We start from the raw sequence: 22,910 nt of genomic DNA, 5'->3' as shown, positions 1-22,910 counted from the left end.
CTCGGATGAAGGCATCTGAATTTTCCCAGTATATTCTTTTTTGCTCCTGTTGCTTACTGTGCATATTGATGGAAGAATTTTATACACATGATCACTGCATGTTATTACTTCACTTGTGCCTGTATAAGAGTTTATTATCGTGTGATTCTTGCTTTTAATTTCAGTTTTCAAAACATTGTGTTATAAACATATTACTCAAAATATAGTTTCCTTTAATCAATCTAGAAGAAGGTAAAAGTTTTAACTATTATCCTCCTTTGCTCGGCAGATCCCACACACGTGATTGGACTTTATCCAGACTTGCTCCCAGGTGATTACCGGAAACAACTGCACTACCCCAACCCTCTGCCTACTCTGTCTGGGGCAGAGCTGGAAAAGGCGCATCTCGCTCTTATTGATTACCTCACGCAGGTAGGTGTGTGTTTGTGTGTCAGAGAAAAGTGGAAAATTTCATAGAAGTTCGATAAGATTTTTGCTTTAAGGAGGTTTGGTCACTTTTTCTTTTAAGCAAACCCTGGTTTTTATTTTTTTCTGTCCTCAAAGAAACGGAGCCACCTTGTGAAACAGCTGAATGACTCTGACCCTTCTACGACGTCTCCTCTCATGGAGGGCACGCCTACCATCAAGAGCCGCAAAAAACTCCTGCAGATCATCGATACCACCTTGCTGAAATGTTACCTTCACGTAAGACATAATTAAGACTTTTAAGATAACCCTCTCGAGCAGTTTAGATTTCACATAAATTAAAGCCTGCGCACACAAAGCAGGGGACCCTGGGCCCTGACGCCTCAGACTGTAGTTTAAGTTTAAAGAACAGCTTGCTATTGTCAGCAAGCCTACTCCGAATGTTTATACTTTGCGATACAAGTTATATCAGCTCTGACAAACTTGGCAGCTTTCATCCATTTACAGTAAAAGGAAGTGATCTCAAAAGTAAAATTTGTAACTGGTTTAGTCAGATAAGCAGACAAAACTCTTCAACAAGTGACAGGTGTATCATCTTCTTTATTAAGATGTTTTAAAAATGTAAACGTGAATGAAATTAATCAACAATTTTCCAGACACTCACTTATGTTTCACCATATAAACAACAGCAAATAGACTATAAACATATGTTGTAAAGATGATGCATTAGACATGACCAGGGCTATGTAATGTCACAAAATGATGCAAACAAATACAGGCGTTCTTTCACAAGCACAATATAGCTGCACATCTGATGGAATACAACACAGGCAAAGCATAATAAAAAATAAAGTCCTCTATAAGAAATCACAAACATGCTTACAGTCCCAAAACTCATCATTGAATTCTTTTGAATATCAGCAACATAAAATACTCGGTGCTTTCCAGAAACTGACAAAGAATGATGGCTCTACTATGAATGACAATGACTGTGAGTGCATGTGATTCACTTTCTGTTTCTCACTTGTAGAAACTGGCAGCAACATTAGGCAACTTGATATGTAGCCATAGGGGTGTGTGTTAAACAGTTGATGGGCAGGTTTAAAGCAACTTAAGACAAACTGGATCACAGTTCAAAGCAGTGTTAGTTTGACTGTCATTGAGGCGTGACAGCAGCAGCACTGTGGGTCCGGTGTTGACTGAGTGAAGTAGGTACCTGGGAAACCAAACAAAACTTTGAATTTATTATGCAAACTTAGTTTCAGTCCTCATCTATGGAGAAATGGTAACTTGTGTTGGAATGTGGGATAAGATGTATTTAAGCAAGTTTCTCTGCTTACTGCTTGGGCTTTGCATTAGCAGCTTAACTGTCTGAATTTGCCTTAAAGTCCTCTGCAGCTAGTTTAATATGAGTGCGTGTTTGGGATGCCGGGAATACGTGCCAGATTGCTTAGATAATAAATAGCAACAGAAACGGTGATCTGCTTTTTATCCTCACCTCATCCAGACAAACGTGGCCCTTGTGTCCCCCCTCCTTCGTCTGGAGAACAATCATTGCCACATCGAGGAGAGCGAGTATGTCCTGAAGAAGGCTCACAAGTACAGCGAGCTCATTATTCTCTATGAAAAGAAGGGCCTGCACCAGAAAGGTAATTGTCAAGACTTTTAAATCCTAAAATCTCATAAATTTTCCATGTTAGAGGGGTATTGTATTATTAGGGTACTTGTTTGTCATCTTCTTCTCATAATGATAAATGAGATTGCTGTATTCATTATTGATGTAAGGTAAAATATTTAAAACAGTCTTACAAACAGAATATAAAGCATGGATCCTTTCAAGTGTATTTGCAGGGAAAAGTTTCTTTCGAATAACAACTTGAATTCCATTTGATTAAGTGTGATTTAGATCGTAATAATTCAAGTGAAATGGATAAGATTTATACACCTTCAGCTGTGATTGACTCCTCTGGAAAACTGGCAGGTATCACGCTGTTGGGTTCAAGTGAGAGTCAAGTCATTTCTCTCTCAAGCTTGTCGACTTGTTGGTTGACTTTCTCTTTTTAAAACTGGGAATAAGAGAGGATGGGTTTTGGGTTTTTTTTTCCCCCCCTTATTTTGCATATTTTTATAATCAAGAAACAAAGCTTGAACAATGGCTTGTTGTACACCAAACCTTAACTGTTTGCCTTTAGCTGGTTGAAGTCCATCTTTGAGAGAATTCAAATTACTGTCAGTGTTTAATACATGCAAGTTAATTTTCTTTTTGTCTCTTTTGACGTGATGCGTATGCACTTGTTTAAAATATAAGTGACACGGGGGGAGGGGAGAGAGCAGCGACATGTGAAGACGTGTTTTTGCGAGCTCTGCTTAGATTGACCATTTGCGTAATTTTCCCGCTCCCCTTCTAGTACATCCCGGCGCGAACCCGTCTCACAAGTGCCTAATCTTTCGAATCAGTTGTATTTTGTAGTCTAAAGCTGTTCAACATGCCTAAATCGCTCAAGCAGAAGCCGGGGCCTGATGCCTCGGACTTGCCTGGTGCGGATCCGGCCGCGGGGGTGGGGGCCGGGCCGGATCTCGACACTATCATGGCTGCCATAAAGCAAACTGAGCAGAATGTGCTAGCCAAGATCGACTCGTCTGTGATGACAGCTGCAGGTGAACTACACAAGAAAATAGACGACTTGGCGGGTGATTTAAGGTCAGAGGTCCTGAGTGTGCGCGCAGAGTTTGCGAAGGCTATCGAAGACATGCAGAAAGAAAACGCCACGCTCTCGACCCGCACTGATGATCTTGAGGAGGAAGCTAATGGCCAGGCTAACCGTGTTGTAGCACTGGAAGCTAAAGTTGATGCGCTATCTGCCCAAGTCGTCCGGTTGGCAGACAAGGCCGATGATTTGGAGTCCCGGCAACGTCGTGATAACTGCAGACTAATTGGAGTGGAAGAGGGATTCGGAAATATTCGACCGGAGAAAGCCGTGGCTGAATTGTTGAAGGAAGCGCTCGCCCTCGACCATACGCCGACGCTCGATCGGGCGCATAGGAGCCTGCAGCCGAGGCCAAAGGATGGAGATGCCCCGAGACCGATAATCGTCAAGTTCCACTATTTTCAGGAGAAAGTGGATGTTCTTCGAAAGGCCATGGGGGCAGGTCCCATTACCCGTAATGGGAAGCGTTTCTACATCTACCCAGATTACTCGGCCACCGTTAGAAAGAAGAGATCGGCCTTTACCGAGGTGAGAAGATTGCTTCGCCGGTGTACGGGAGTGAAATATGGTCTCCTGTATCCAGCTACATTGAAAATCACGACCCCGGCTGGCGAACAGATGTCTTTCGAAGACCCGATCAAGGCAAGGCACTACGTCGAGACCAATCTGCGCCCGCGGGAGACGGAGGGAGAGTGACAGTTAATTCACGGACCACAACAAGTATCACACGCTGCGTGCTACCATTGAGGTAGTCTGCACAGGCTGTGCATTGACTGGTGAACGTCGCCACGCTACGGTTGGATGCCCTTTATGATTGGACAAGGTATAGCTATAAGATGTTGGGGATTTCTGTGGATGTCATGTGGCCTGGGGAATATTTTATTTCAGAATATCTTCGGTATCCTCATTGGTCTTAGTTCCAGCCCGACACCATAACCCCAACAGTGCTTTTATTTTGCTTTTTGATGTATTCTGATTAATTGATCCCCTTTTTCTTATCACCAGTGTCATTATTTTTATTGGGTTTTACCCCTTTCTTGTGGGATTATTTTCCAACCGTGAGTGTTCAGAGCCGTACCGGCCTGTAAGTGGATGGGTGCCGACATGCATGCGGCAATAATGATGCTGAGTCAAGGGTCCTATTATACTTTGTTCTGTCTTTGCTGAGTTCATGTAAGAGTTTAAGCTAGTGTAAACGTGTTATATGCCTAGGAGAGAGAGGAGTGTTTTCAGGGCAGTCTCAGGTTTGTGGAAGACCAGCCCAGGGGTCCAGGATGGTGAGAGGTTTATCTATGTTTATCTGTTTGTTTTTGTTAGTTTTGCTTTGGGTTTATCTGTGGTTTATGTTGTGGCTCAAACAGGCACTGAAACACTGAGATATAACCAACGTGCAGGATCAGTCTATTATCGATTGTGGCACTATGACTCTGGATAATGTGAATAATCAACAGAAATCGGTCTCATTCATTAGCTGGAACGTCAAAGGGCTGAATAATTTGGTTAAAAGAAGCAAGGTATTTAGTCATTTGAAATCGCTCAAACCTGACGTGATGTTTCTACAGGAGACACACTTAAATACTAACTCCCAAAAAAGATTAGGTTGTAAGTGGATTGGACAAATATATCATTCACGTTTTAACTACAAAGCCAGGGGAACAGCAATCTTAATTAGGAAGGGGGTTCCATTTGAACACTCTGAAGTGATATCAGATCCTAATGGCAGATATGTTGTTGTAGTGGGCAAGCTGTTTAACACACCACTAATACTGGCTAATATTTATGGACCTAACTGGGACAACGCACAGTTCTTTCTTAATTTTTTTTCGACTCTCCCAGACCTTGTCTCCTATAAACTAATTCTAGGTGGAGACTTTAATTGTGTCCTTTCTCCCCAGCTGGACCGATCAAGCGTAAGGTCGAGCAACACCCTCTCGTCAGCAGCAGTGGCTATTAATTCCCTACTTCGTTCTTACGGCCTATCAGACCCTTGGCGTGCAACAAACCCATCTACGAAGCAATTTTCCTTTTTTTCCCCTGTACATCATAGTTACTCCAGGATTGATTACTTCATTGTCGATAACCAGCTACTTCCCTTAATTTCCAGCACCAAATACCACAGTATAGTGTTGTCAGATCATAGCCCTGTGCAGATGGGTCTGGTTTTTCCAGGTAATGTAGCGCCCCAACGAACGTGGCGGCTAGACCCCCTATTACTTTTATGTGAACGCTTTAAAACGTTTCTCAGCAATCAGATTGACTTCTTTCTAGAAATTAATGACACCCAGGATGTGTCGAGGGGAGTCTTGTGGGAGTCTATGAAAGCCTATATTAGGGGCCAAGTTATTTCTTATGTGGCACACAGAGACAAGGAGCGCTCTAAACAACTTAAAGAACTGGCTGACAAGATTGCGGATATGGATAGGCGTTACGCTCTTTCACCTACGCCAGATCTTTTTAAGGAGAAATTACTGTTGCAAACTGAATTTGACACGCTTATGACATGGAGAGCCGAAAGAAATATTTTTAAATCCAGGCAGGTATATTATGAGCATGGAGATAAAGCGGGGAGGCTCCTTGCACTTCAGCTCAAACAGCGGTCAGCTGAGCGCGTGATTTCGGGAATTGAAATAGGTGCTGATTCGATATCTCACGACCCCCGAGTCATTAATGACCAGTTCAAATATTTTTACTCTACCTTATATCAATCAGAGGTGGGCAGTAATTCATCCGAGATCTACTCGTTTCTTGACTCGCTGGATCTTCCCAAGCTCTCTCCGGACGCTCAGTCGCCTTTGGAACAGCCGTTGTCGATTGAAGAGATAACGAACGCTATTAAATTATCTCAGACTGGAAGGTCGCCAGGTCCGGACGGTTTCCCCATGGAGTTTTACAAGGAATTCTCTTCGAAGCTCACACCTATTTTAGAATCAGTTTATGCTGAATCTTTTGCTACTGGCAATCTGCCGCAGACGCTTACCCAGGCCACGATCTCAGTCTTACTAAAGAAAGATAAAGATCCTGTACAGTGTAGCTCATACAGGCCAATAAGTCTTTTGTGCTGTGACTATAAGATTTTAACCAAAACTCTTGCACTACGGTTGGACCCTATTATTTCCACCATTATTAATGAGGACCAAACGGGCTTCATTCCCGGACGGCAGTCATTTTTTAATGTGAGACGACTGTTTAATGTGGTATTCTCCCCCCATTCGACAATACAACCGGAAGTTATTCTGAGCCTTGACGCTGAAAAGGCGTTTGATAGAATCGAATGGTCCTACCTTTTCACAGTTCTGGAGAAATTCGGCATGGGACCTACTTTTTGTAGATGGATTAAAGTCCTATATTCAACGCCTATGGCTGCAGTCAGGACAAATGGTCTGATTTCGGAATATTTTTCGCTCTACAGGGGGACGAGGCAGGGCTGTTGCCTGTCACCCTTCCTGTTTGACATTGCGATCGAACCGCTGGCAATTGCTATCAGATCTGATGAGAGGATTAAAGGTATATCCAGGGGTGAGGTAACTCATAAAACTCTGCTTTATGCTGATGATCTCCTTTTGCAGATATCAGACCCAATTGGGAGTATGCCCCACCTTTTCCGCTGGCTGCGGGAGTTCAGCAACATATCGGGGTATAAGGTTAATTTATCAAAATCTTTACTGTTTCCATTGAACAATCTGGCAAAACAGACCACTTATGACGATTTGCCTTTTAAAATTGAAAATGACAAATTCACATATTTGGGACTGGAAATAGCTGGCTCGATTAAGACTATTTTCCAGTATAACTACAGGTCTATTCTGGACAGTACTAAATCTGATCTGGGTAGGTGGTCAAAACTTCCACTTTCGCTGGCAGGACGGATAAATGTGGTGAAGATGACTGTAATGCCCAGGTTTCTTTATCTATTCCAAATGATCCCCATCTTTCTCCCCAAATCCTATTTTGCCCAGCTGGATCGCTTTGTCTCTTTGTTCATATGGAACAAAAAACCTGCACGCATAAGGAGAGCAAGCCTGGAGAGAGCTAAAGCTGATGGTGGTTTGGGCTTACCTAATTTCTTATTCTATTATTGGGCTGCTAACATTGTCAAGCTGACATATTGGATAACCATGTTTGCGGATGGGGAGGGTCCAGTCTGGGCAGATATGGAACTGAGAGCTACACTCCCAATCTCTCCGATTTCGATCTTAACTGCCCCTCTCCCACTGAATGTCAAAGCATCTGGGCTGAACTCCAATTTGGTGGTTCAAAATTCAATTAAGATCTGGGGTCAATTCAGGAAACATTTTAACTTGACAAATACTTGTAGCTTTTCTCCGATAATGTTCAACCATCTTTTTACACCATCTCAAATAGATCATTCATTTGCAGTCTGGCACAGAAACGGTCTGGTTTTCTTTCAAGATCTCTTCACTGAGGATGGCTTTGTCTCATTTAAATATTTGTGTGAAGACCATAACTTACCAAAGTCTCACTACTTCAGATACCTTCAGGCTCGGAGTTTTGCCTCTAAATTTCTCCCAGGGTACCCGTCTCTGCCCTCTAAGGACCTACTGTATCTAGTTCTTAATGTGAGTCAGCCCACTAAAAGAGCAATATCGAAGATTTATGCATTGATTCTTGAAAGCTGCCCTCATACATGGGACAAACCTAAGGCGGCGTGGGAAGGGGAGGTTGGAGAACTCATATCAGAAGACATCTGGAAGAAAGCCATACAGCGTATACATACGTCTTCTCTCTGTATTAGACATGGCCTGATTCAATTTAAGGTCGTCCACAGGCTCCACTATTCTAATGACAGACTGTCTAAACTGTACCCTGATGTTGCACCGAATTGTCCTAGATGTGATTACTCTCCTGTTTCTTTGGGGCACATGTTTTGGTCATGTCCCTCCCTGTATGGTTTCTGGACATCAATTTTTCAATCACTGTCAGCTATATCGGGTGAAACACTGCGGCCTGACTCTTTGATAGCTATCTTCGGTGTACCTCGGGAAGAGCTGAGACTCTTTCCCCTCCACAAAAACGCAATAGCCTTTGCCTCGTTGCATGCCCGCCGTCTGATACTGCTGAGCTGGAAGGCGTCGAACCCTCCTTCCTACGTCCATTGGATTAGAGAGGTGATGTTGGGATTAGCTCTGGAAAAAATTAGGTATACCGTGCGTGGCTTGGAGAGTAAATATGACAAAACCTGGTCACGGTTCATAACTCATGTCAAGAGTCTGTCTTTTGCCTGATTTATTGTTCTTTACTTGTTGGTAATTTATGCTCTTGCTCTCTTCTCGGACTGCTGTCCATAGTCTCCTCAATGCCCGTACTTTGACTGTTGGGATTTCTTTATTCCCTTTTTCTTCTTTGTTTCTTCTCTCATGTGCCGGGGTCCGGCTGTTGGTGCTATAATGACTGTCACAGATTGGTTTGAGTGTTTCTCCCCCCTTTTTTTTTTTTTTTTTTTTTTGTGTTGTGTGTTGTGTGTATTGTGCTTCCTGGTTGTGGGGATGCCACCTGGATGGGGGTGGGGGGTAGGGTTCGCAACTTTTGTAAGAAATTCTGGACTGTTTTGTTGGAAAACTATAAATAAAGTTGTAAAAAAAAAAAAAAAAAATATAAGTGACACTGTGAAATATCTTTTGAATTGATGAGCTGCAGAGAACAGATATGTCAATCAGCTGAATAATGACTGCCATCACAGTTACAGTGATTTGTCAGTGTGGTTTATCTCTTGCAGACCTCAACTGAATGCATAATAATAAAATGCATTGAGACATCTGTTTCCAGCTTTGGATGTTGTATTTGGAGTTCGCTATATAAGTGGCAGCTCATTTGATCACAGATCTGCTCTGCTTTTGTCAGCGGTCTTGTCATTACCTCCCAAACACAAAAGCCGTTGTGAGCGTAACCATTTCAGTATGTTTAAGTTATAAGCTCGTAGATGTATTCTGGTGTGGTTGCACAGATTATCTCAGAGGAGGTTTCCTGCATGAGGTCGACTGGTCATCCTTGTGAATCAGAGCTGCCTTAACGCTCTTTGTTTCTGCTGGTACTCTGTGGCTGTTCTCGCAGAGAGCGCATCTGGTTTTAATTGGCCTGCTGCAGTTTGGGCTTGTGATGTCATGCTGCTCAAGTCTGCCTCTCTCTGCGTCTGCCAATTCAAACCAGCTGTTCCAAAACACAGATTAACACTTTGCATATGCCTCGACCAATTTCTGTTGGTGGAGGACTTATGTAATGCAGAGCAGAGCAGACCACATCTTGCTACTTTCACTCAGGCAGACGTCACTTTTGTTCTAGTTCCTCTGTTATTCACCTCTTGTTACTTTTTCTCAAGCCTGTTTACACTCTCGCAGCTCTGCAGGTGCTGCTCGACCAATCCACCAAGGCCAACTCTCCACTTAAGGGCCATGAGCGAACAGTGCAGTACCTCCAAAGATTGGGTAAGGATCAACAGCTGGCTCAAGCCTGTTAAATTTGTTGATGGGTAGTAGTAGTATTATCATTAGTATTATTATTTTCCGTTTGCAACAAAATTCTAAATGCAGGACACAACAGTAAAACTCATTTGTTGTTTTGTGCAGTATTGAACTTGTTCAGTTGTATAAATGTATTCATGTTATTGCATTGGAGTCCAGTCAAACAATATGTTAATTTTCTTATAATTAATTATTCCCTGAGGTCGGAAATGTTTACAGGCTGATTAAAACCTAATGATTTGAGTTGTAAGTTAAGCCCACTTAGCCATCATAACACCTCTGTGCACACAGGAGCAGAGAATCTGGGTATAATCTTTGAGTTTTCTCCCTGGGTGCTGAAGACGTTTCCTGAAGATGGCCTGAAGGTAGGTACAACATTTACATCCATTGCCACGACTTCCTTTTTATTACCCAATGGAGTAAAAACCTGTCTTCCTGCTCAGATCTTTACAGAAGACCTGACAGAAGTGGAGTCGTTGCCTAGAGACAAGGTGCTGCAGTTTCTAAAGGATGGTTTTAAGGAGCTCGCCATCCCATATTTAGAGCACATCATTTACGTGTGGGAAGAGCAGGGTCCCGAGTTTCACAATGTGCTAATCCAGCTCTACCTGGGCAGGGTTCAAGTCCTCATGAAGGAGTACCTCAAGTTGCTGCCTAAAGGTATGAGCAAGAATAAACCTGAGTACACTGAGTGTCTGGGAATGAAAAAGTTTTACAGTTAGCCTTTTTTTCCCTGTTAGACTATGAAAATAAGTTACGTTGTTGGGCACATATCACATTGATAAATTATTAGTTAACATACACAATAACCTCCTTTTGCTGTAGAGAAATGTGGAGGAGTGTAATTGTAGCATCAGCGTAGCAGGGTGATGGAGCTTTGAAGGCTTTCTAGCAAACCTGGCCTTTTTGAAGTTGAGTTTACTTTTAAAAGACTTTATTTTTTAATTGTATTTTAGAATTTTTATTTGATTTCATTACCGCACTGCATATGGATTCACTCTGGCTCTTCTTGCAGAGAGTATTCTCTCACCGCTGTTGCAAATAAAGTCTGTGTCAGAACTGATTATCAGGTCCATCCATCTCTTACTCTTGAAACACCTTTTAATGCACCTCCCAGCAGGAATGCTCGTTAATGTGCACTCTGTTTAAAAACAAGAACCAAACCCCCATAAAACAGCTAATGAAATAAGAAAAACCCGATCCTTGGGCCAGCTATTGCTGCATTTCACGATAAACTGGAATGCAAGCACACGCAGCCCTCAATATTAAAGAGTTTCTCTAGGCTTATTGTGATCGTTGGGTACAAGGCTGGGAATATGTGTGGTTAAATATATTTTTACTTTGGGCATATGATAAATCATCTTGATATTTACCTTTTCTGAAATGTAATAATTAAGTTATTTATTTATTTTATTAATATAGTTATAATTTGTCAAAGAACAGTAAGACAAACCCTCATATTACTACTTCTACATCACAAGTGATCTAAAAACCCCCAAAATGGCAAAAACCACTGTAGACAAATATGAAGAGCAACACCCATTCTTTAAAACGGAAATAGCTTTTTTCCACAGACTCACCCATTATCTGAACATCTCTGTAATAAAATGCTCTGTTATTGTAGGCGCTTCAGCTGTTCCTGCAGGGAAAGAGAATGGTGAACTGGGAGAGTTCAGGAACAAGCTGTTGACTTTCCTGGATATTTCTACATGCTATGAACCTGCCAGACTCATCAGTGACTTCCCCTTTGATGGTAGGATGTTGCTTACACTGAGATGACAGGTTTTATCTACTGTTTGCTTGGGAAATACAAATAAAGACGTGAGTTGCCATGTCATAATCCTTGACTTTTGTTTCCATGTTGAAGGCTTGCTGGAGGAACGGGCTCTGCTTCTGGGTCGTATGGGTAAACATGAGCAAGCGCTCTTCATCTATGTACACATCTTGAAAGACACCCACATGGCTGAAGAGTGAGTATTCCTGCACAACTGAAAAGTAACACCAATCAACAGCTAATATGACTGATGTTAAACTGTCAAAGTATTTCCTGACTCAGTCACGAACTTGGGTCATTTCCTAAAGTCATATTTACATGCATTTTGGATTCCATAGTGTAATTCAGTTTTGTTTATATAATCTCAACAATAGTCACTGTGAGGCACTTTGCATCACAAGGTAAAGACCCCACAATAAGACAGAGAAACCCCAATAATCAAATAACCCCCTGTGAGCAAGCACTTGGGGACAGTGGGAAGTAAAAACTCACTTTTAACAGGAAGAAACCTCTGGCAGAACCAGGTTCGGGAAGGGGCGGGCATCTGCCACCACAAAGAACAAAAGGGCATACTGTGGAAGAGTCAGATTATTAATAACTAATGATTACATGAAAAGTGGTGTCTAACCACATAGTGAGTGAAAAAGAAACCCTCACTGATCCAGCCCCAACTATATGCTTTATCATATAGTTGGGGCCCTGACTATGAGTAGTGGTTTGCATATTTGGCCCACCAAGTGAAGGGTTCTGGCCTGATCCCGAGAAGAGGCACAAAGCCCTTCGGGGTTGCATGAGAAAGGGCATTCGGTGTTTAAAAACTTGCCAAATCAAATATGCGCTGCTGCCTGAAGGGTGACGCCTTGTGAATAAGGGAGCAGCTGAAAGTAACTCTATATTTAACAGCATTTTCTGCAAGGCAGAGCCAGTGTAATTACCTGCAGTGCTGTGTTTGTCCAATCAGTCAACATCATAGCATTAAAATGAGCAATTTTATATCATCATGTATTTGCTAATGTTTTTCTGTGTGCTCTTTGCAGATACTGTCACGGACATTACAACAGTTCAGTGGAAGGAAATAAAGATGTAAGTAGTTTTTAGTGTAATTCTAGGTTGTTGGGGGTTTTTTTTGGGGGGGGGGTTTACCTCTTTTGAGTTTGTGTCCTCCTGGAATTTATTAAAGTTTATTTTTTTATGACCACATTTTTCAGTTTGTATGCTTTGCTGGCTTCTGATAAGCACATTTGTGTTCACAGAACATGCTATACAACTATAATGAATTATTTATGCTACAAGGAGCATTGCCAGCTTTACAAAAAAAAATGTTAAAAATTTTCTTCCTCACTTAACTAGAAATGACAGCTGACATGACAGCATGTTGTTGGCCTGTTTGTCTGCCTGTCCTGTTCTCTTGAATGCCTCTTTAAATTTATGTATGTTTGGCAGAAATGTTCACTTGGACTCGAGGATGAGGTGCCTTAAGCGTTAGTAGTCAAACCTCATGAGACAGGTTTTTGGCCATAACTTAAGGTGCTAGTTTGTCAATTAAGCACATTAATAACAGCTGTATTTCTGCTCTGTAGGTTTATCTTTCTCTGCTGCGAATGTACCTGTCACCTCCTGACGTCCACTGCCTGGGGCCAATTAAGATGGAGCTATCTGAGCCTCAGGCCAACCTCCAGGCAGCCCTGCAGGTCCTGGAGCTGCACCACAGCAAGCTCAACACCACCAAGGTACACAGTGATTGCATCAGCAGGGTATTTCTCACCAGAGTGACTCACTGCTGCCTAGTCTCTGGTAGCGATTCTGTTATTTCTTTGTATAGTATGGAATGTTTAACAGCATCAAGTCAGATCAGGCTCTGTTAGTGTCTAGTGAGGCCAGTTAGAGTATACTGACGGTAATTGACTTTGAATTTTATGAGTCCCCTGACATAAAATAACTCCACTTTGCATAAACCCTCAAACATCTCACTCAATCAATTAAAGTATTTTCTAACTCAATCCAGGACAGAGTCGGCCTGTTTAGACTGGATTAAAATTAGGTTAAAAAAAACAGCTTTAACAGTGACACGCACTCAGTGACTTACACAAAATTAATAATCTGACATTTATAAAAAAAAGAAAGAAAGCAGCCACTGAACAGAATGCAGACTCTTTAAAGATTTAGTTTGTTTATAGCACAAAATGAAAGCCGCTCGCACTGCTGGGGGTAATCAAGCTGCTGTCTTTTGACAGAAGGATTCAGCAAAGCAGAAAAACATGTCCAACAGAGTGCTGGTCTCCCCTGAGAGGCATCTGTGGTGAAGTTTCTAAAACTTACTTTGTGTAACTTGTTAAAAGACCTGCACCCAAAACCAAAATAGCAAGAAGTTAATTAAATAAAAGATGTTACACTGAAAAGTGGCTCGTAACCCATTTTGCTTGTCAAAATATCATTTCACAATCCCCCACTCACTCCCTCCAAATGCTGTGAAGAAAATATCTCTTGAAGACTACTTTATAAAGTCGTTTTTAACACCGCCGTAGTCGCCGTGTCAACTGATTTGGTTCATAAACTCTCATCCAGCCAAATTTTCATTGGTTTGACTGTTGATGGTGTAGAAGAGTGCTACATCAATAGCTGTATTCTTGAGTTAATCTGTTTTTTGTTTTTTTTTGTTTTTTGTTTTTTTTTTGGCCAGAGGGGGGAAAAAGATTACCTGTTAAAGTTTCCACACCTTTAAATTCACCCACCATAATTGATTATGTCAAATTGGGTGACACAGTTAAGGTCATTATTGTTAAAAATAAAACTAAGGGTAATTTAGGTTTAGGTAACTGAAATGAAGGCATTAGAACATCAAAAATGTAAACTGAATACTAAAAACGTAACAAAAAAAATAAATATATAGAGGGGATATCTTCACTTAGTCTTTGTCACCCTGGTCTAATCTTAATTCTGAAGACATATAAGCTGGTGTGGGTAATGTATTCATCTTACATGTGAAAGATCCTTTTTTTCAGTCCTAGGAGACACTAATCCAGCATCGGGGGTTCACAAGCTAGTGTACTCATAGTTCCAGTTCCAAGCCTAGATAAATGCATCAGAAAGGGCATGAAGTGTAAAATCTGTGTCAAGTCAAACATGGATCCATCCGCTGTGGTGAGCGCCCATGGGAAATAAAGGAGCAGCCGAGAGTACCTACTTTGTGTTGCAATACCTTTCATAAAACCTCTCAAATCTTGCCAAAAAATATCTTACATCACTATGAAGATGATACTATAGATATTTGAGTTGCGGTTCTTCTCATAGGGGTAATCGTAGGGGTAGAACATACTTCCAAAGATTTTATGCTGGATACCCTTGAGCATCCGTGCAACCTTTTCTGTTTAACCAGACCTACAAGTGCACTGACTTGTGACTGCCCATGCCTGGGTTACTGGTAAGCTCTATTATAGTTATTTCTGCTGTGAATAGCAATTTTTTTTTTTTTTTTTTTTAAAGATTTGTACTTTATTAAGACTAATAGTGGTTTGATATGACTTCAGTCAAACCATTTTTTTTGACTGCAGCTCTAGTTTTTGTTTTTTCTGAACAATCCAGCTAACAGTTACACAAAAAACTCTTAATGTCTTAGCATTAAGGAGAGGAGGCGTGGCTTTTCAGAGACCTCTTTGTCTCTGTTAAAGTTTAAACACATAAATCAAGAATGTTTGTCTGTTCTGGGTTATGTTCTTGTTGTAAAATGCGCTCCAACAGCCTCTGTTCTGTCTGTGACTTAATGAACATGTGACTCTTTGAGAAAGGCACTGCTGATTTCAGATCACAGATATGTTAAATTATCAGACCAGAGCTCTTCATCCCATCTTTCTGTGCTGCACACCCTCATCGGCTTTACTGGCACCCTGCTTTCATTTCCCATGGATCTGCCTTGCCGTGACAAGATGACAGAAAACTTTATGCAAAACATCTGATGTGTGTGGGGGGGGGGGTTGTTTTTGTTTTTTCTGTTTGTTTTTTTAATGGAACTTTTTCATTTCTTCACTCGCATGCTTGCTATTTAAAATAGGTTTCATTGTGCTCCAACAAAATGAAAATGAACAGTTTTAGTGAATAAGAAATCAGCAAGATAAGTCTACTCAATGAATGAATGGTTCTATAGATACGGCCTTGGCGATGTGGCTCTTCCAGGAAATATTAACGGTGGCACGAAGCATGCAGTTTTGGTTTTGATCCAATTTCTTGCTCAGCAGTTTTTTTCAAGGGCAACTGTAGAGACTCACTGAGCAGGATCACATCAACACACGACTTAAACACTTTAAGTCTGGCTAACCTTTACTCAGAGCCTTCCACATCTTGGCAAGATGCTCCCGCATTTGATGGTAGATCTGTCCTTGGTGAGTAGAATAAAGCAGTCAGCCGGTGCATTGATATTAGTTTGAGATTTCAAGATGGACACTGGTTCCCTGGGCAGCACTTTTGACTTCATGTAGGAAATCATGTGTATCTTCAATCTTGGCTTCAGGAAAGCAGATGTCAATTGCAAAATTCAGGTCCAGAAGAATCACAGCCAGTTTCTAGGAGCTTGGTCTTCCCCTCAGTGAGACATCAGTGCAGTTGACCACCTTACGATGCACAAGGCAGAAAGATCTATAGAAACACTTTAAACACAAAAAATGTAAGTGCTAGTAGCATCATTGAAGGGTAATTGATTAGCGTAAAGACTTTTAAAATGTGCATATTATTTAAGGTTATTGCACAGTCTGTTATTGCACGTCTCTGTTTAATAAAAAAATACAGTTTAATCTAAATCCAGCTCTGTTTTTCAGAAGAAAATGCTCGCTCTGTGCTCTATGGCAGCTGTTTGGGTTTAACGAGGTAATTTGTACAAATTTTATTACATTATATGAAGCAGGAGGACAGAAAAAAAACTAGAGCTTGATTGTGTTTAGTTTTTCTAAACGGTCACGTAAAAGCACGCAGGAGATGTAATTTAGTTGTTGTGAAGGAGGGTAAGATGCAGTTAGAAGTTTGGAGGATATCATGTAACACAAAGTGGGACAGCAAATTAGTTTTTCCCAGACAAGTGATTTGATTTGCCGTTATGACTTTGAAATGATGAACAAGTATGTAATAAAAAGTCTAATGGATTTGAAAATGACAATTACACGTCACTATCATTGCTGCTTTTGAAAGTTGTTGCCCCACAACATGAAAATTACCAGCACTGCTGTTTATAAAAAATATACTTTTAAAGTCTGTGTTTGCCATTTAGTAATCCACAGAGGTCCCTTATGCCTTTGAAACCTTTTTAAATAGCAAGGTGTGGTCAGTAGTGTTTACCAAGCTGGTGTTTTGTTTTTCTTTTCTTTACTCAGGCCATCAATTTGCTCCCAGCAAACACTCAGATCCGTGAGATCCGGGTTTTCCTGGAGAGCGTCCTGGAGGAGAAGGCTCAGATGAAGCGCTGCAACCAGGTGCTGAAAAGTCTGCTGCAAGCCGAATTCCTGAGGGTGAGTCCTGGAGAGCGGGTTCACATAATGACTTCTGAATTTTAATGCTTGATATATGCTAGCAAGGAATTTAGTAGTGATGTGCGGATCGATCCTGAAATATCGATTCCTCCGATACCAATCATTTATGTTCTAGAATCGATTCTCACATTAAAATATCGATATTTTAGTAATTTAGAGTAAATTTGTAGTTTATCATTAACAGGAACACAGTGGAAAGAAACTATAACATTCGGATTGTCTACATTCAAAGGAACTACTTCCTCCTCCGCCTTTCATAGTTATGTGCGAAATACGGCTGTATAAATGTCTCGCAGCCCCTTGGCGTGCGCACTCTCAACAATGGCTGAGCGTAATTGAAGTCATGTGCGGACGTATTTTACCTCCACACACAGCTGAGACGTGGTTTGCGATACATGTGGCAAAAAAGTGCTCCAAGAGTGAGGTGTTGTGGCCATACTAGGGAGACATTCAAAAGGGCTGTTGGAGGGGGGGGATAGTACGGGTAGTACGTCACGAGCTCCCTCGGTGGAGTGAAACTCTGCCGTCTGCTCCTTGCTATCTAAAATATAACCGGGCACTGACGTAAACTCTCGACCGTCTCACACTTCTGTTTAACCACGTTTATTCAGCTGTGTGAAAACCCCGGAGGAACCCTTCCGAAGGATTAATAAAGTCAAATTTAATTTAATCAAATCTAATAACTTTAATCTCAGCCAAACCAATTTACTCACGAACAAATAAAACACCGAAAAAGCCAAACAATAACATTTTTAAGTTATCAAAGTGACTTGTATATCATGTTTAACCCGAATAGGGAAAGACGGGGGGGGGGGGAGGTTGAAGACGATGTGTCAGTCGGCTCAGATATTTGAAGTTTACACAGCTACATTCTCACCTGAAAATATGTTAAAAGTTTTTTTGCGACCCAAAAAGAGAAACAAGAGCAATATTAAAACTAAGTTGCTGCTGCCATTGTTGGAAACTGGAATTGGCTGGGCCACGCTATGAATTCTGCAATATGATTTTTCAATTTTGTTGTCCTAGAAAATCGGGCGAAATTCGGGAGAATGGTGGCTCCGGGAGATTTTCGGGAGGGGCACTGAAATTCGGTATTCTCTCGGAAAAATCGGGAGGGTTGGCATGTATGGTTGTGGCAATATCACTAACCTTGTCAAACACCTCAGAGTAAATCATATCACAGAATATGACGAGCGTATGTTGAGGTGAACTGAAGAGGAGGAGAGAGTCAGGTGCTGCTAGGGCAAGACAGACGTCTCTCATGGAGTCCTTTAGTGCTGCAGGCAGGCAAAGTGTTCAAATAGCACAACTTCATTTTTTTTATTTCTATATGATGAACCCTACATTATTAAGTGATAAGAACAAATAATCTGATGTCCTGTAATCATTATGATGCTATAATTTGAGATACAATAAATAAAATAAGTTTTTGTACAAAGTATCGGTATCGGATCAGTATCGCCGATACCACCCTGAATATTACTTGGTATCGGATCGGAAAGAAAATCAGTGGTATCGCACATCACTAGAATTTAGGCCTCTGCCCTCTTCCTTAAAAGATTTTTTACTTTAGGCTGACATCTGAAAAAGAGTCCAGACATGTTCAACAATGCCTGAGCGAAGCAGAGGTGTGCATGTCTGAGAGTTTTTCGGTCCTCATGTTGAAGGATAGACAGCTGATGTTTTAGAGGGGTACAGTTTCACTTGGGAGAAAATATTTTAAATATGAAATTTATTAGCGCTGTTAGGAGAAACATATGTTTGTTTTCCTTCAATGGCTTATTAAGAATTATTAAGAAATAAAGAAGTTACCGGTACACCACCAGGCCAGTGACACAAACAGGAATGTTCAGTGAGCTTACTTCACCTGAAATGAAGTAGCCACTGCTCAGAGGAAGCCCCCCCTTCTACCCCCACTAAAACTGAAAGTTAATATTTTGACCTGGTACAGTGCTCCTGCATGCCCCATCTTTAATTAGATTGTTTTCCTACTTTTTTTGTTCCCAGATCTCTCAGAATATTTAGAAATTAGTTAAAGAATTTTTTAAATAAATTGTAATATCAATAACACGGTGGACAGTCAAAGTTTGCAACAGTTAATGGCTAAAAAGGACATTTTTCTAACTTCTCAAATGTGTTTTCCAGTTTGATTTTCAACAGTAGTTTTGCTTGATTAGCAGACCCAAACAGCTTGTTTCCACATTAAACTTAACAAATTAATTTAAAACCATATCTGTGCGCTTTCTCTCAGTGGCAGGGCAGATGGTCGCATTAGCAGTGAAACAATGCCTGCTACAAAAGATGAGCTTAAAGGGTCACAGCTGAGATCAGTTTGCAAGCTAATTAGCTTCACATTAAAAAGCTTGCACACATATGTCCAGATGTCAATTTGATGCCCTTAAATGCTGGCCTGGTTCAACCGTTCAATATTGCTGTAGTAATGGAAACTGTGGGCAGTGAGTGCAAATGCAATGCAACATATTTGTTTACTTTTCCTAATGTGTATATTTCTTTAAGACATTTTTGTCTCTTTGCGATACAAAAAAGTACTAGGATGATTGCGTGAGTAATTAAACTGAGATCTCAAATGAACAGCATAAATCGGTGCTACATATATATTTTTTAATATTTACATTTCATATGCTCATCTGTCATCTCCAGAGCTATTTGAGAATTAATCATGAGGTCCACATCTGACAGGTTGAGCTGAAGTGGTCTCCAATCCAGAGTGTTAAATAAACAGGAGCTGTAGAGACACTGGCAGAAATCGACACTTCAAATCATGTCCACAATTTGATTTCTTGTGCGTTTTTTCTTCAAAGCAGGAGAGTCCACACTCCTCCATCCGTCACGCTATATATTTGTGCTGAATGGTGAAATGGTAGACGACAGAGTGTTCGAGATGGAGGTTTTGTACCTTTATAATCGAGTGACTGTGCTGGAGAAAGACGATTTAATGTCCGTGTTCCTGTCATTTGATTTCAGGTGCAAGAGGAGCGGATTTTCCACCAGCAGGTTAAATGCGTTATTACAGAAGAGAAGATCTGCAGAGTCTGCAAGAAGAAAATAGGAAATAGGTAGGACTGTCCTGTTCAGATTTAGCATGCTGTTGTTTTATATTTACTTGGTTTTCAAATTTTATCTTTATTTCATTGATTTTGGGTTTTCTTCTCCATTCTTTTGCTGAAAATTTGAGTATATGACAAATATTTGAATCTTAAAACTGAAAAGTGGGATGATTTGTTTGCTCTATAGACACATTAACTCTCACTAATGTGGGGTTATGCACGTTTATTAATTTAGTTGTATTTTCTTATGAGACAAGCTGCTGTTAATACCACATACACATAGTTTACTCCTTCAGCTTTCATTTAATGCTTGTTTATGTGCTTGTAACAATCAGTAGGAAAGCGTTCACACATCTGTTTATTTTCTCTTTCAGTGCATTTGCCAGGTATCCCAATGGCGTGGTGGTGCATTACTTCTGCTGCAAAGACCGCAACATTTGCCCCGCTGAACAGTAACATCTCCACAGTAGAAATAATAAATTGCCCTCCTTTCTTCGACTCCTTGGACATCTGTGAACTAGAAATACACGTGGTAGTTGGAAGCGCTTCGAATGGGACGCTTTTGTCCAAAGCACGTCAGAGGATTTTGCTTGCAGATTCTTTTTAACCTGAGTTGACCTCCCGTTGTCATGCTAAAACCACAGAGCAGGACGGGAGCCGAAGTCGACTTTCTCTTTCTGTGCATGAAGTAGCAGTAGGAATGCCCAGGGTCGTTCAACAGGCGGGGAGAGAGAGGGAGTGAGGTAGACGTTGACATTTGAAAAGCATGTGTCGCTGTAACGCTAGAAGGGATTCACGGCTCTACGGTACACATTCCCTCTGAGGAAAACGGACACTATTGACAACTGTAACAACAGACGTTGTGCATGCACTCACCAGGAGATGATTACAAGCCTGGTTTACACAGTCTCCCTTCCCTCCTGTTGCACTGCATCGGCCTCAAACACTGCTTCATATGCCATATAGACTCTGCAGGAGTACTGGTGAATGCCTTCTGCGACTCTGAAGATTGTCTCTCATGACTTGTCATTGCAAGTGATGGTACTTACTAAAACAGCTTTACTGCACATTTGTGGTTTTTGTGTTTTATTTAATCATTTGTTGCAGCTAACATATTTTCCTCGTTTGTTTTTTACAGTTTAAATATTATCGCTCTAAATTCACTCTCCACTGTTTTAATGTCTCGTTTGTCGTTGTTGTCTTCTTTGTCGTGGAATAATTTTTTTTTTTTATTTAAACTTTGCAATGCTTGAGGAGCACTCGCTCGGTTTCTCCCCTGGTTTGCTTCACCTATGAGCCACCGCATTGAAGCCACCTGCCTTATACGGTCTAGGCCTCCCTCGTGCCGCTGTGACCCATCAGGGCGTGATTGCAGTGCGTCCTGTGGGTTACAGGGCGCAGCCCCCATGGATCTTCCTGCTCAATCTGACTTGGATCTTTGGGAATTTGGGAACTAGGTCTATGCCATGTGCTTTTCCAAAGTTGTTTTTTTTCCTGAAGAGGGAAACTGTTTCTGTCAGGGTGTGCCGTTGCCATGGAAGATGGTCAATAACATGTGATGTGTAGCTTTGATGTTGTGGTTTATTTAGTTGGTTCAGTGACATAAATGTCTCTCCAACTATGTTAATAATAATTTTTTTCTAAAGAAACTTTACAAAACAGTGTTTGTTTGTTTGTTTTTTTCCTTTGTCATACATGAAATGTAATATATTTGGGTTTATTAAAGGCTTTCTTTGCTGCTTTGAAGACTAATGGAATAACTGATGTAAATATTATTGATTTATGCCCTTTGCTGTGACCATGAGTCTCAGCTTAGCCACTGTAACTTTTTCTTTTACGTATAAGGCTGTTGCCTGGTTTGCTCTGAGACAGATTAAAAGTGTTGTAACCTTATCCTGTTTGTTCATGTTAACTCGGATCTTTGCTTTTTCATTGCAATAGTATGTTCAAATGACAAATTACTGTTCACCTGGGAGGTATTTAACGAAAGCAATGCTCCCCCAGGTTATTATGAATAAAGTTAAAGCAATGAATGTATGTTTTGTTTTGGGATTTTTTTTTTTTTTCTTCCCTTGGTCAGTGTTGTCAGTGACACTGTTGTTTGGGTATCTGGATGACTGGAAGAAAATAGATCTTTCTTGTAATTTGTAGCATTTTCTACATCCCTTCCTTGAAATATCTCCTCTTCTTCTGCTTTTAGAGGTTTGCACACATTCTCTGCTAAGACTGTTTCACATTTTTGTTTTTTAAGTATTGTTTTGTGGAAATTGTTACCACTGAGTGTATACTGTATAAAGACTAAGAGGGTAGATGACATATTTCTCATTGAGTTATTTGTTTCTGAAGAGCAACCCAGCAGGTCGGTGCAGTCTCTCTGTTTGGCTATAATCGGTAATAAACATGCATTTCCACTCATGTTTGTGCCTGTGTGACAGCAACGCTCAACACCTACACTGCACATATTCATTATGCAGGTGATGAATCTTTTTAGTGCTTGGATTTAGTAGGAAGCCAAAACAGTATTGTCACTGTGGAAAATGTCATCAGACTCTTAAGTATAAATTATGTGTAGATGTGTGGGCTACAGCTACTGATAACTTACCAGCAAAAATGGGTTTATGATTGAATTTTTTTACTTTTTATGTTCAACATCTACATTTTTACTCTGCATATTCAGAATTCTTGTGGCTAACACCACTGCTGAATAAATTGATTTGCCAGGCAGATTATTAGCTACAGCTGTTCAAATGTTTATTTGTTTTTAAACGCAAATCAGTCAGCAGTCAGGTGGCAACTCAGTGCATTTAGACATCCATTGCTGATAAGGATAACCTGCTGAAATTCAAACTTTAATTGGCGGTTATTGTCAGACAAGCTGGTTTAAATATTTTAGAAACTTCCTGTCTAATGGGATTTTTCCACACAGTCACTTTTAGGGTTCACAGAGAATGGCCTGAAAAATATTC

General features: G+C 40.8%; 2 protein-coding genes across 3 annotated transcripts in view; both read left to right on the top strand.

Annotated features, from left to right (window-relative positions):
* vps39 (VPS39 subunit of HOPS complex) overlaps nt 1-22,359 on the top strand; it is a 30,293-nt gene extending 7,934 nt beyond the window's left edge. For both annotated transcript variants that reach the window (XM_085258394.1, XM_085258393.1), the window contains exons 12-24: nt 269-411; nt 544-684; nt 1,913-2,054; nt 9,467-9,553; nt 9,881-9,954; nt 10,033-10,249; nt 11,214-11,342; nt 11,457-11,559; nt 12,401-12,446; nt 12,944-13,093; nt 16,721-16,855; nt 19,862-19,953; nt 20,319-22,359. In XM_085258394.1, coding sequence (XP_085114520.1) covers nt 269-411; nt 544-684; nt 1,913-2,054; nt 9,467-9,553; nt 9,881-9,954; nt 10,033-10,249; nt 11,214-11,342; nt 11,457-11,559; nt 12,401-12,446; nt 12,944-13,093; nt 16,721-16,855; nt 19,862-19,953; nt 20,319-20,400 — 1,541 coding nt within the window. In that variant the 3' untranslated portion in view covers nt 20,401-22,359. The remainder of the gene's footprint in view (nt 1-268; nt 412-543; nt 685-1,912; nt 2,055-9,466; nt 9,554-9,880; nt 9,955-10,032; nt 10,250-11,213; nt 11,343-11,456; nt 11,560-12,400; nt 12,447-12,943; nt 13,094-16,720; nt 16,856-19,861; nt 19,954-20,318) is intronic.
* Nucleotides 2,408-8,588, top strand: LOC146552072 (uncharacterized). The gene has a single exon (XM_085258395.1). It carries the CDS (start codon nt 2,892-2,894, stop codon nt 3,807-3,809), a length of 918 nt encoding a protein of 305 aa, XP_085114521.1. The 5' UTR covers nt 2,408-2,891; the 3' UTR covers nt 3,810-8,588.
* Nucleotides 22,360-22,910: the final 551 nt, after the last annotated feature.

The sequence above is a fragment of the Mchenga conophoros genome, linkage group LG19 (genome assembly GCF_057382185.1).
Source record: "Mchenga conophoros isolate Kocher_MC1m ecotype Shallow Benthic linkage group LG19, M_conophoros_male_GT1.1, whole genome shotgun sequence".
Taxonomy (NCBI): Eukaryota; Metazoa; Chordata; class Actinopteri; order Cichliformes; family Cichlidae; genus Mchenga; species Mchenga conophoros.
This window is presented reverse-complemented; position numbering and strand designations above follow the sequence as displayed.

What these genes read in the sequence shown, in the direction of transcription:
- LOC146552072 (XM_085258395.1), top strand. Translation starts at nt 2,892, where the DNA reads ATGCCTAAATCGCTCAAGCAGAAGCCGGGGCCTGATGCCTCGGACTTG.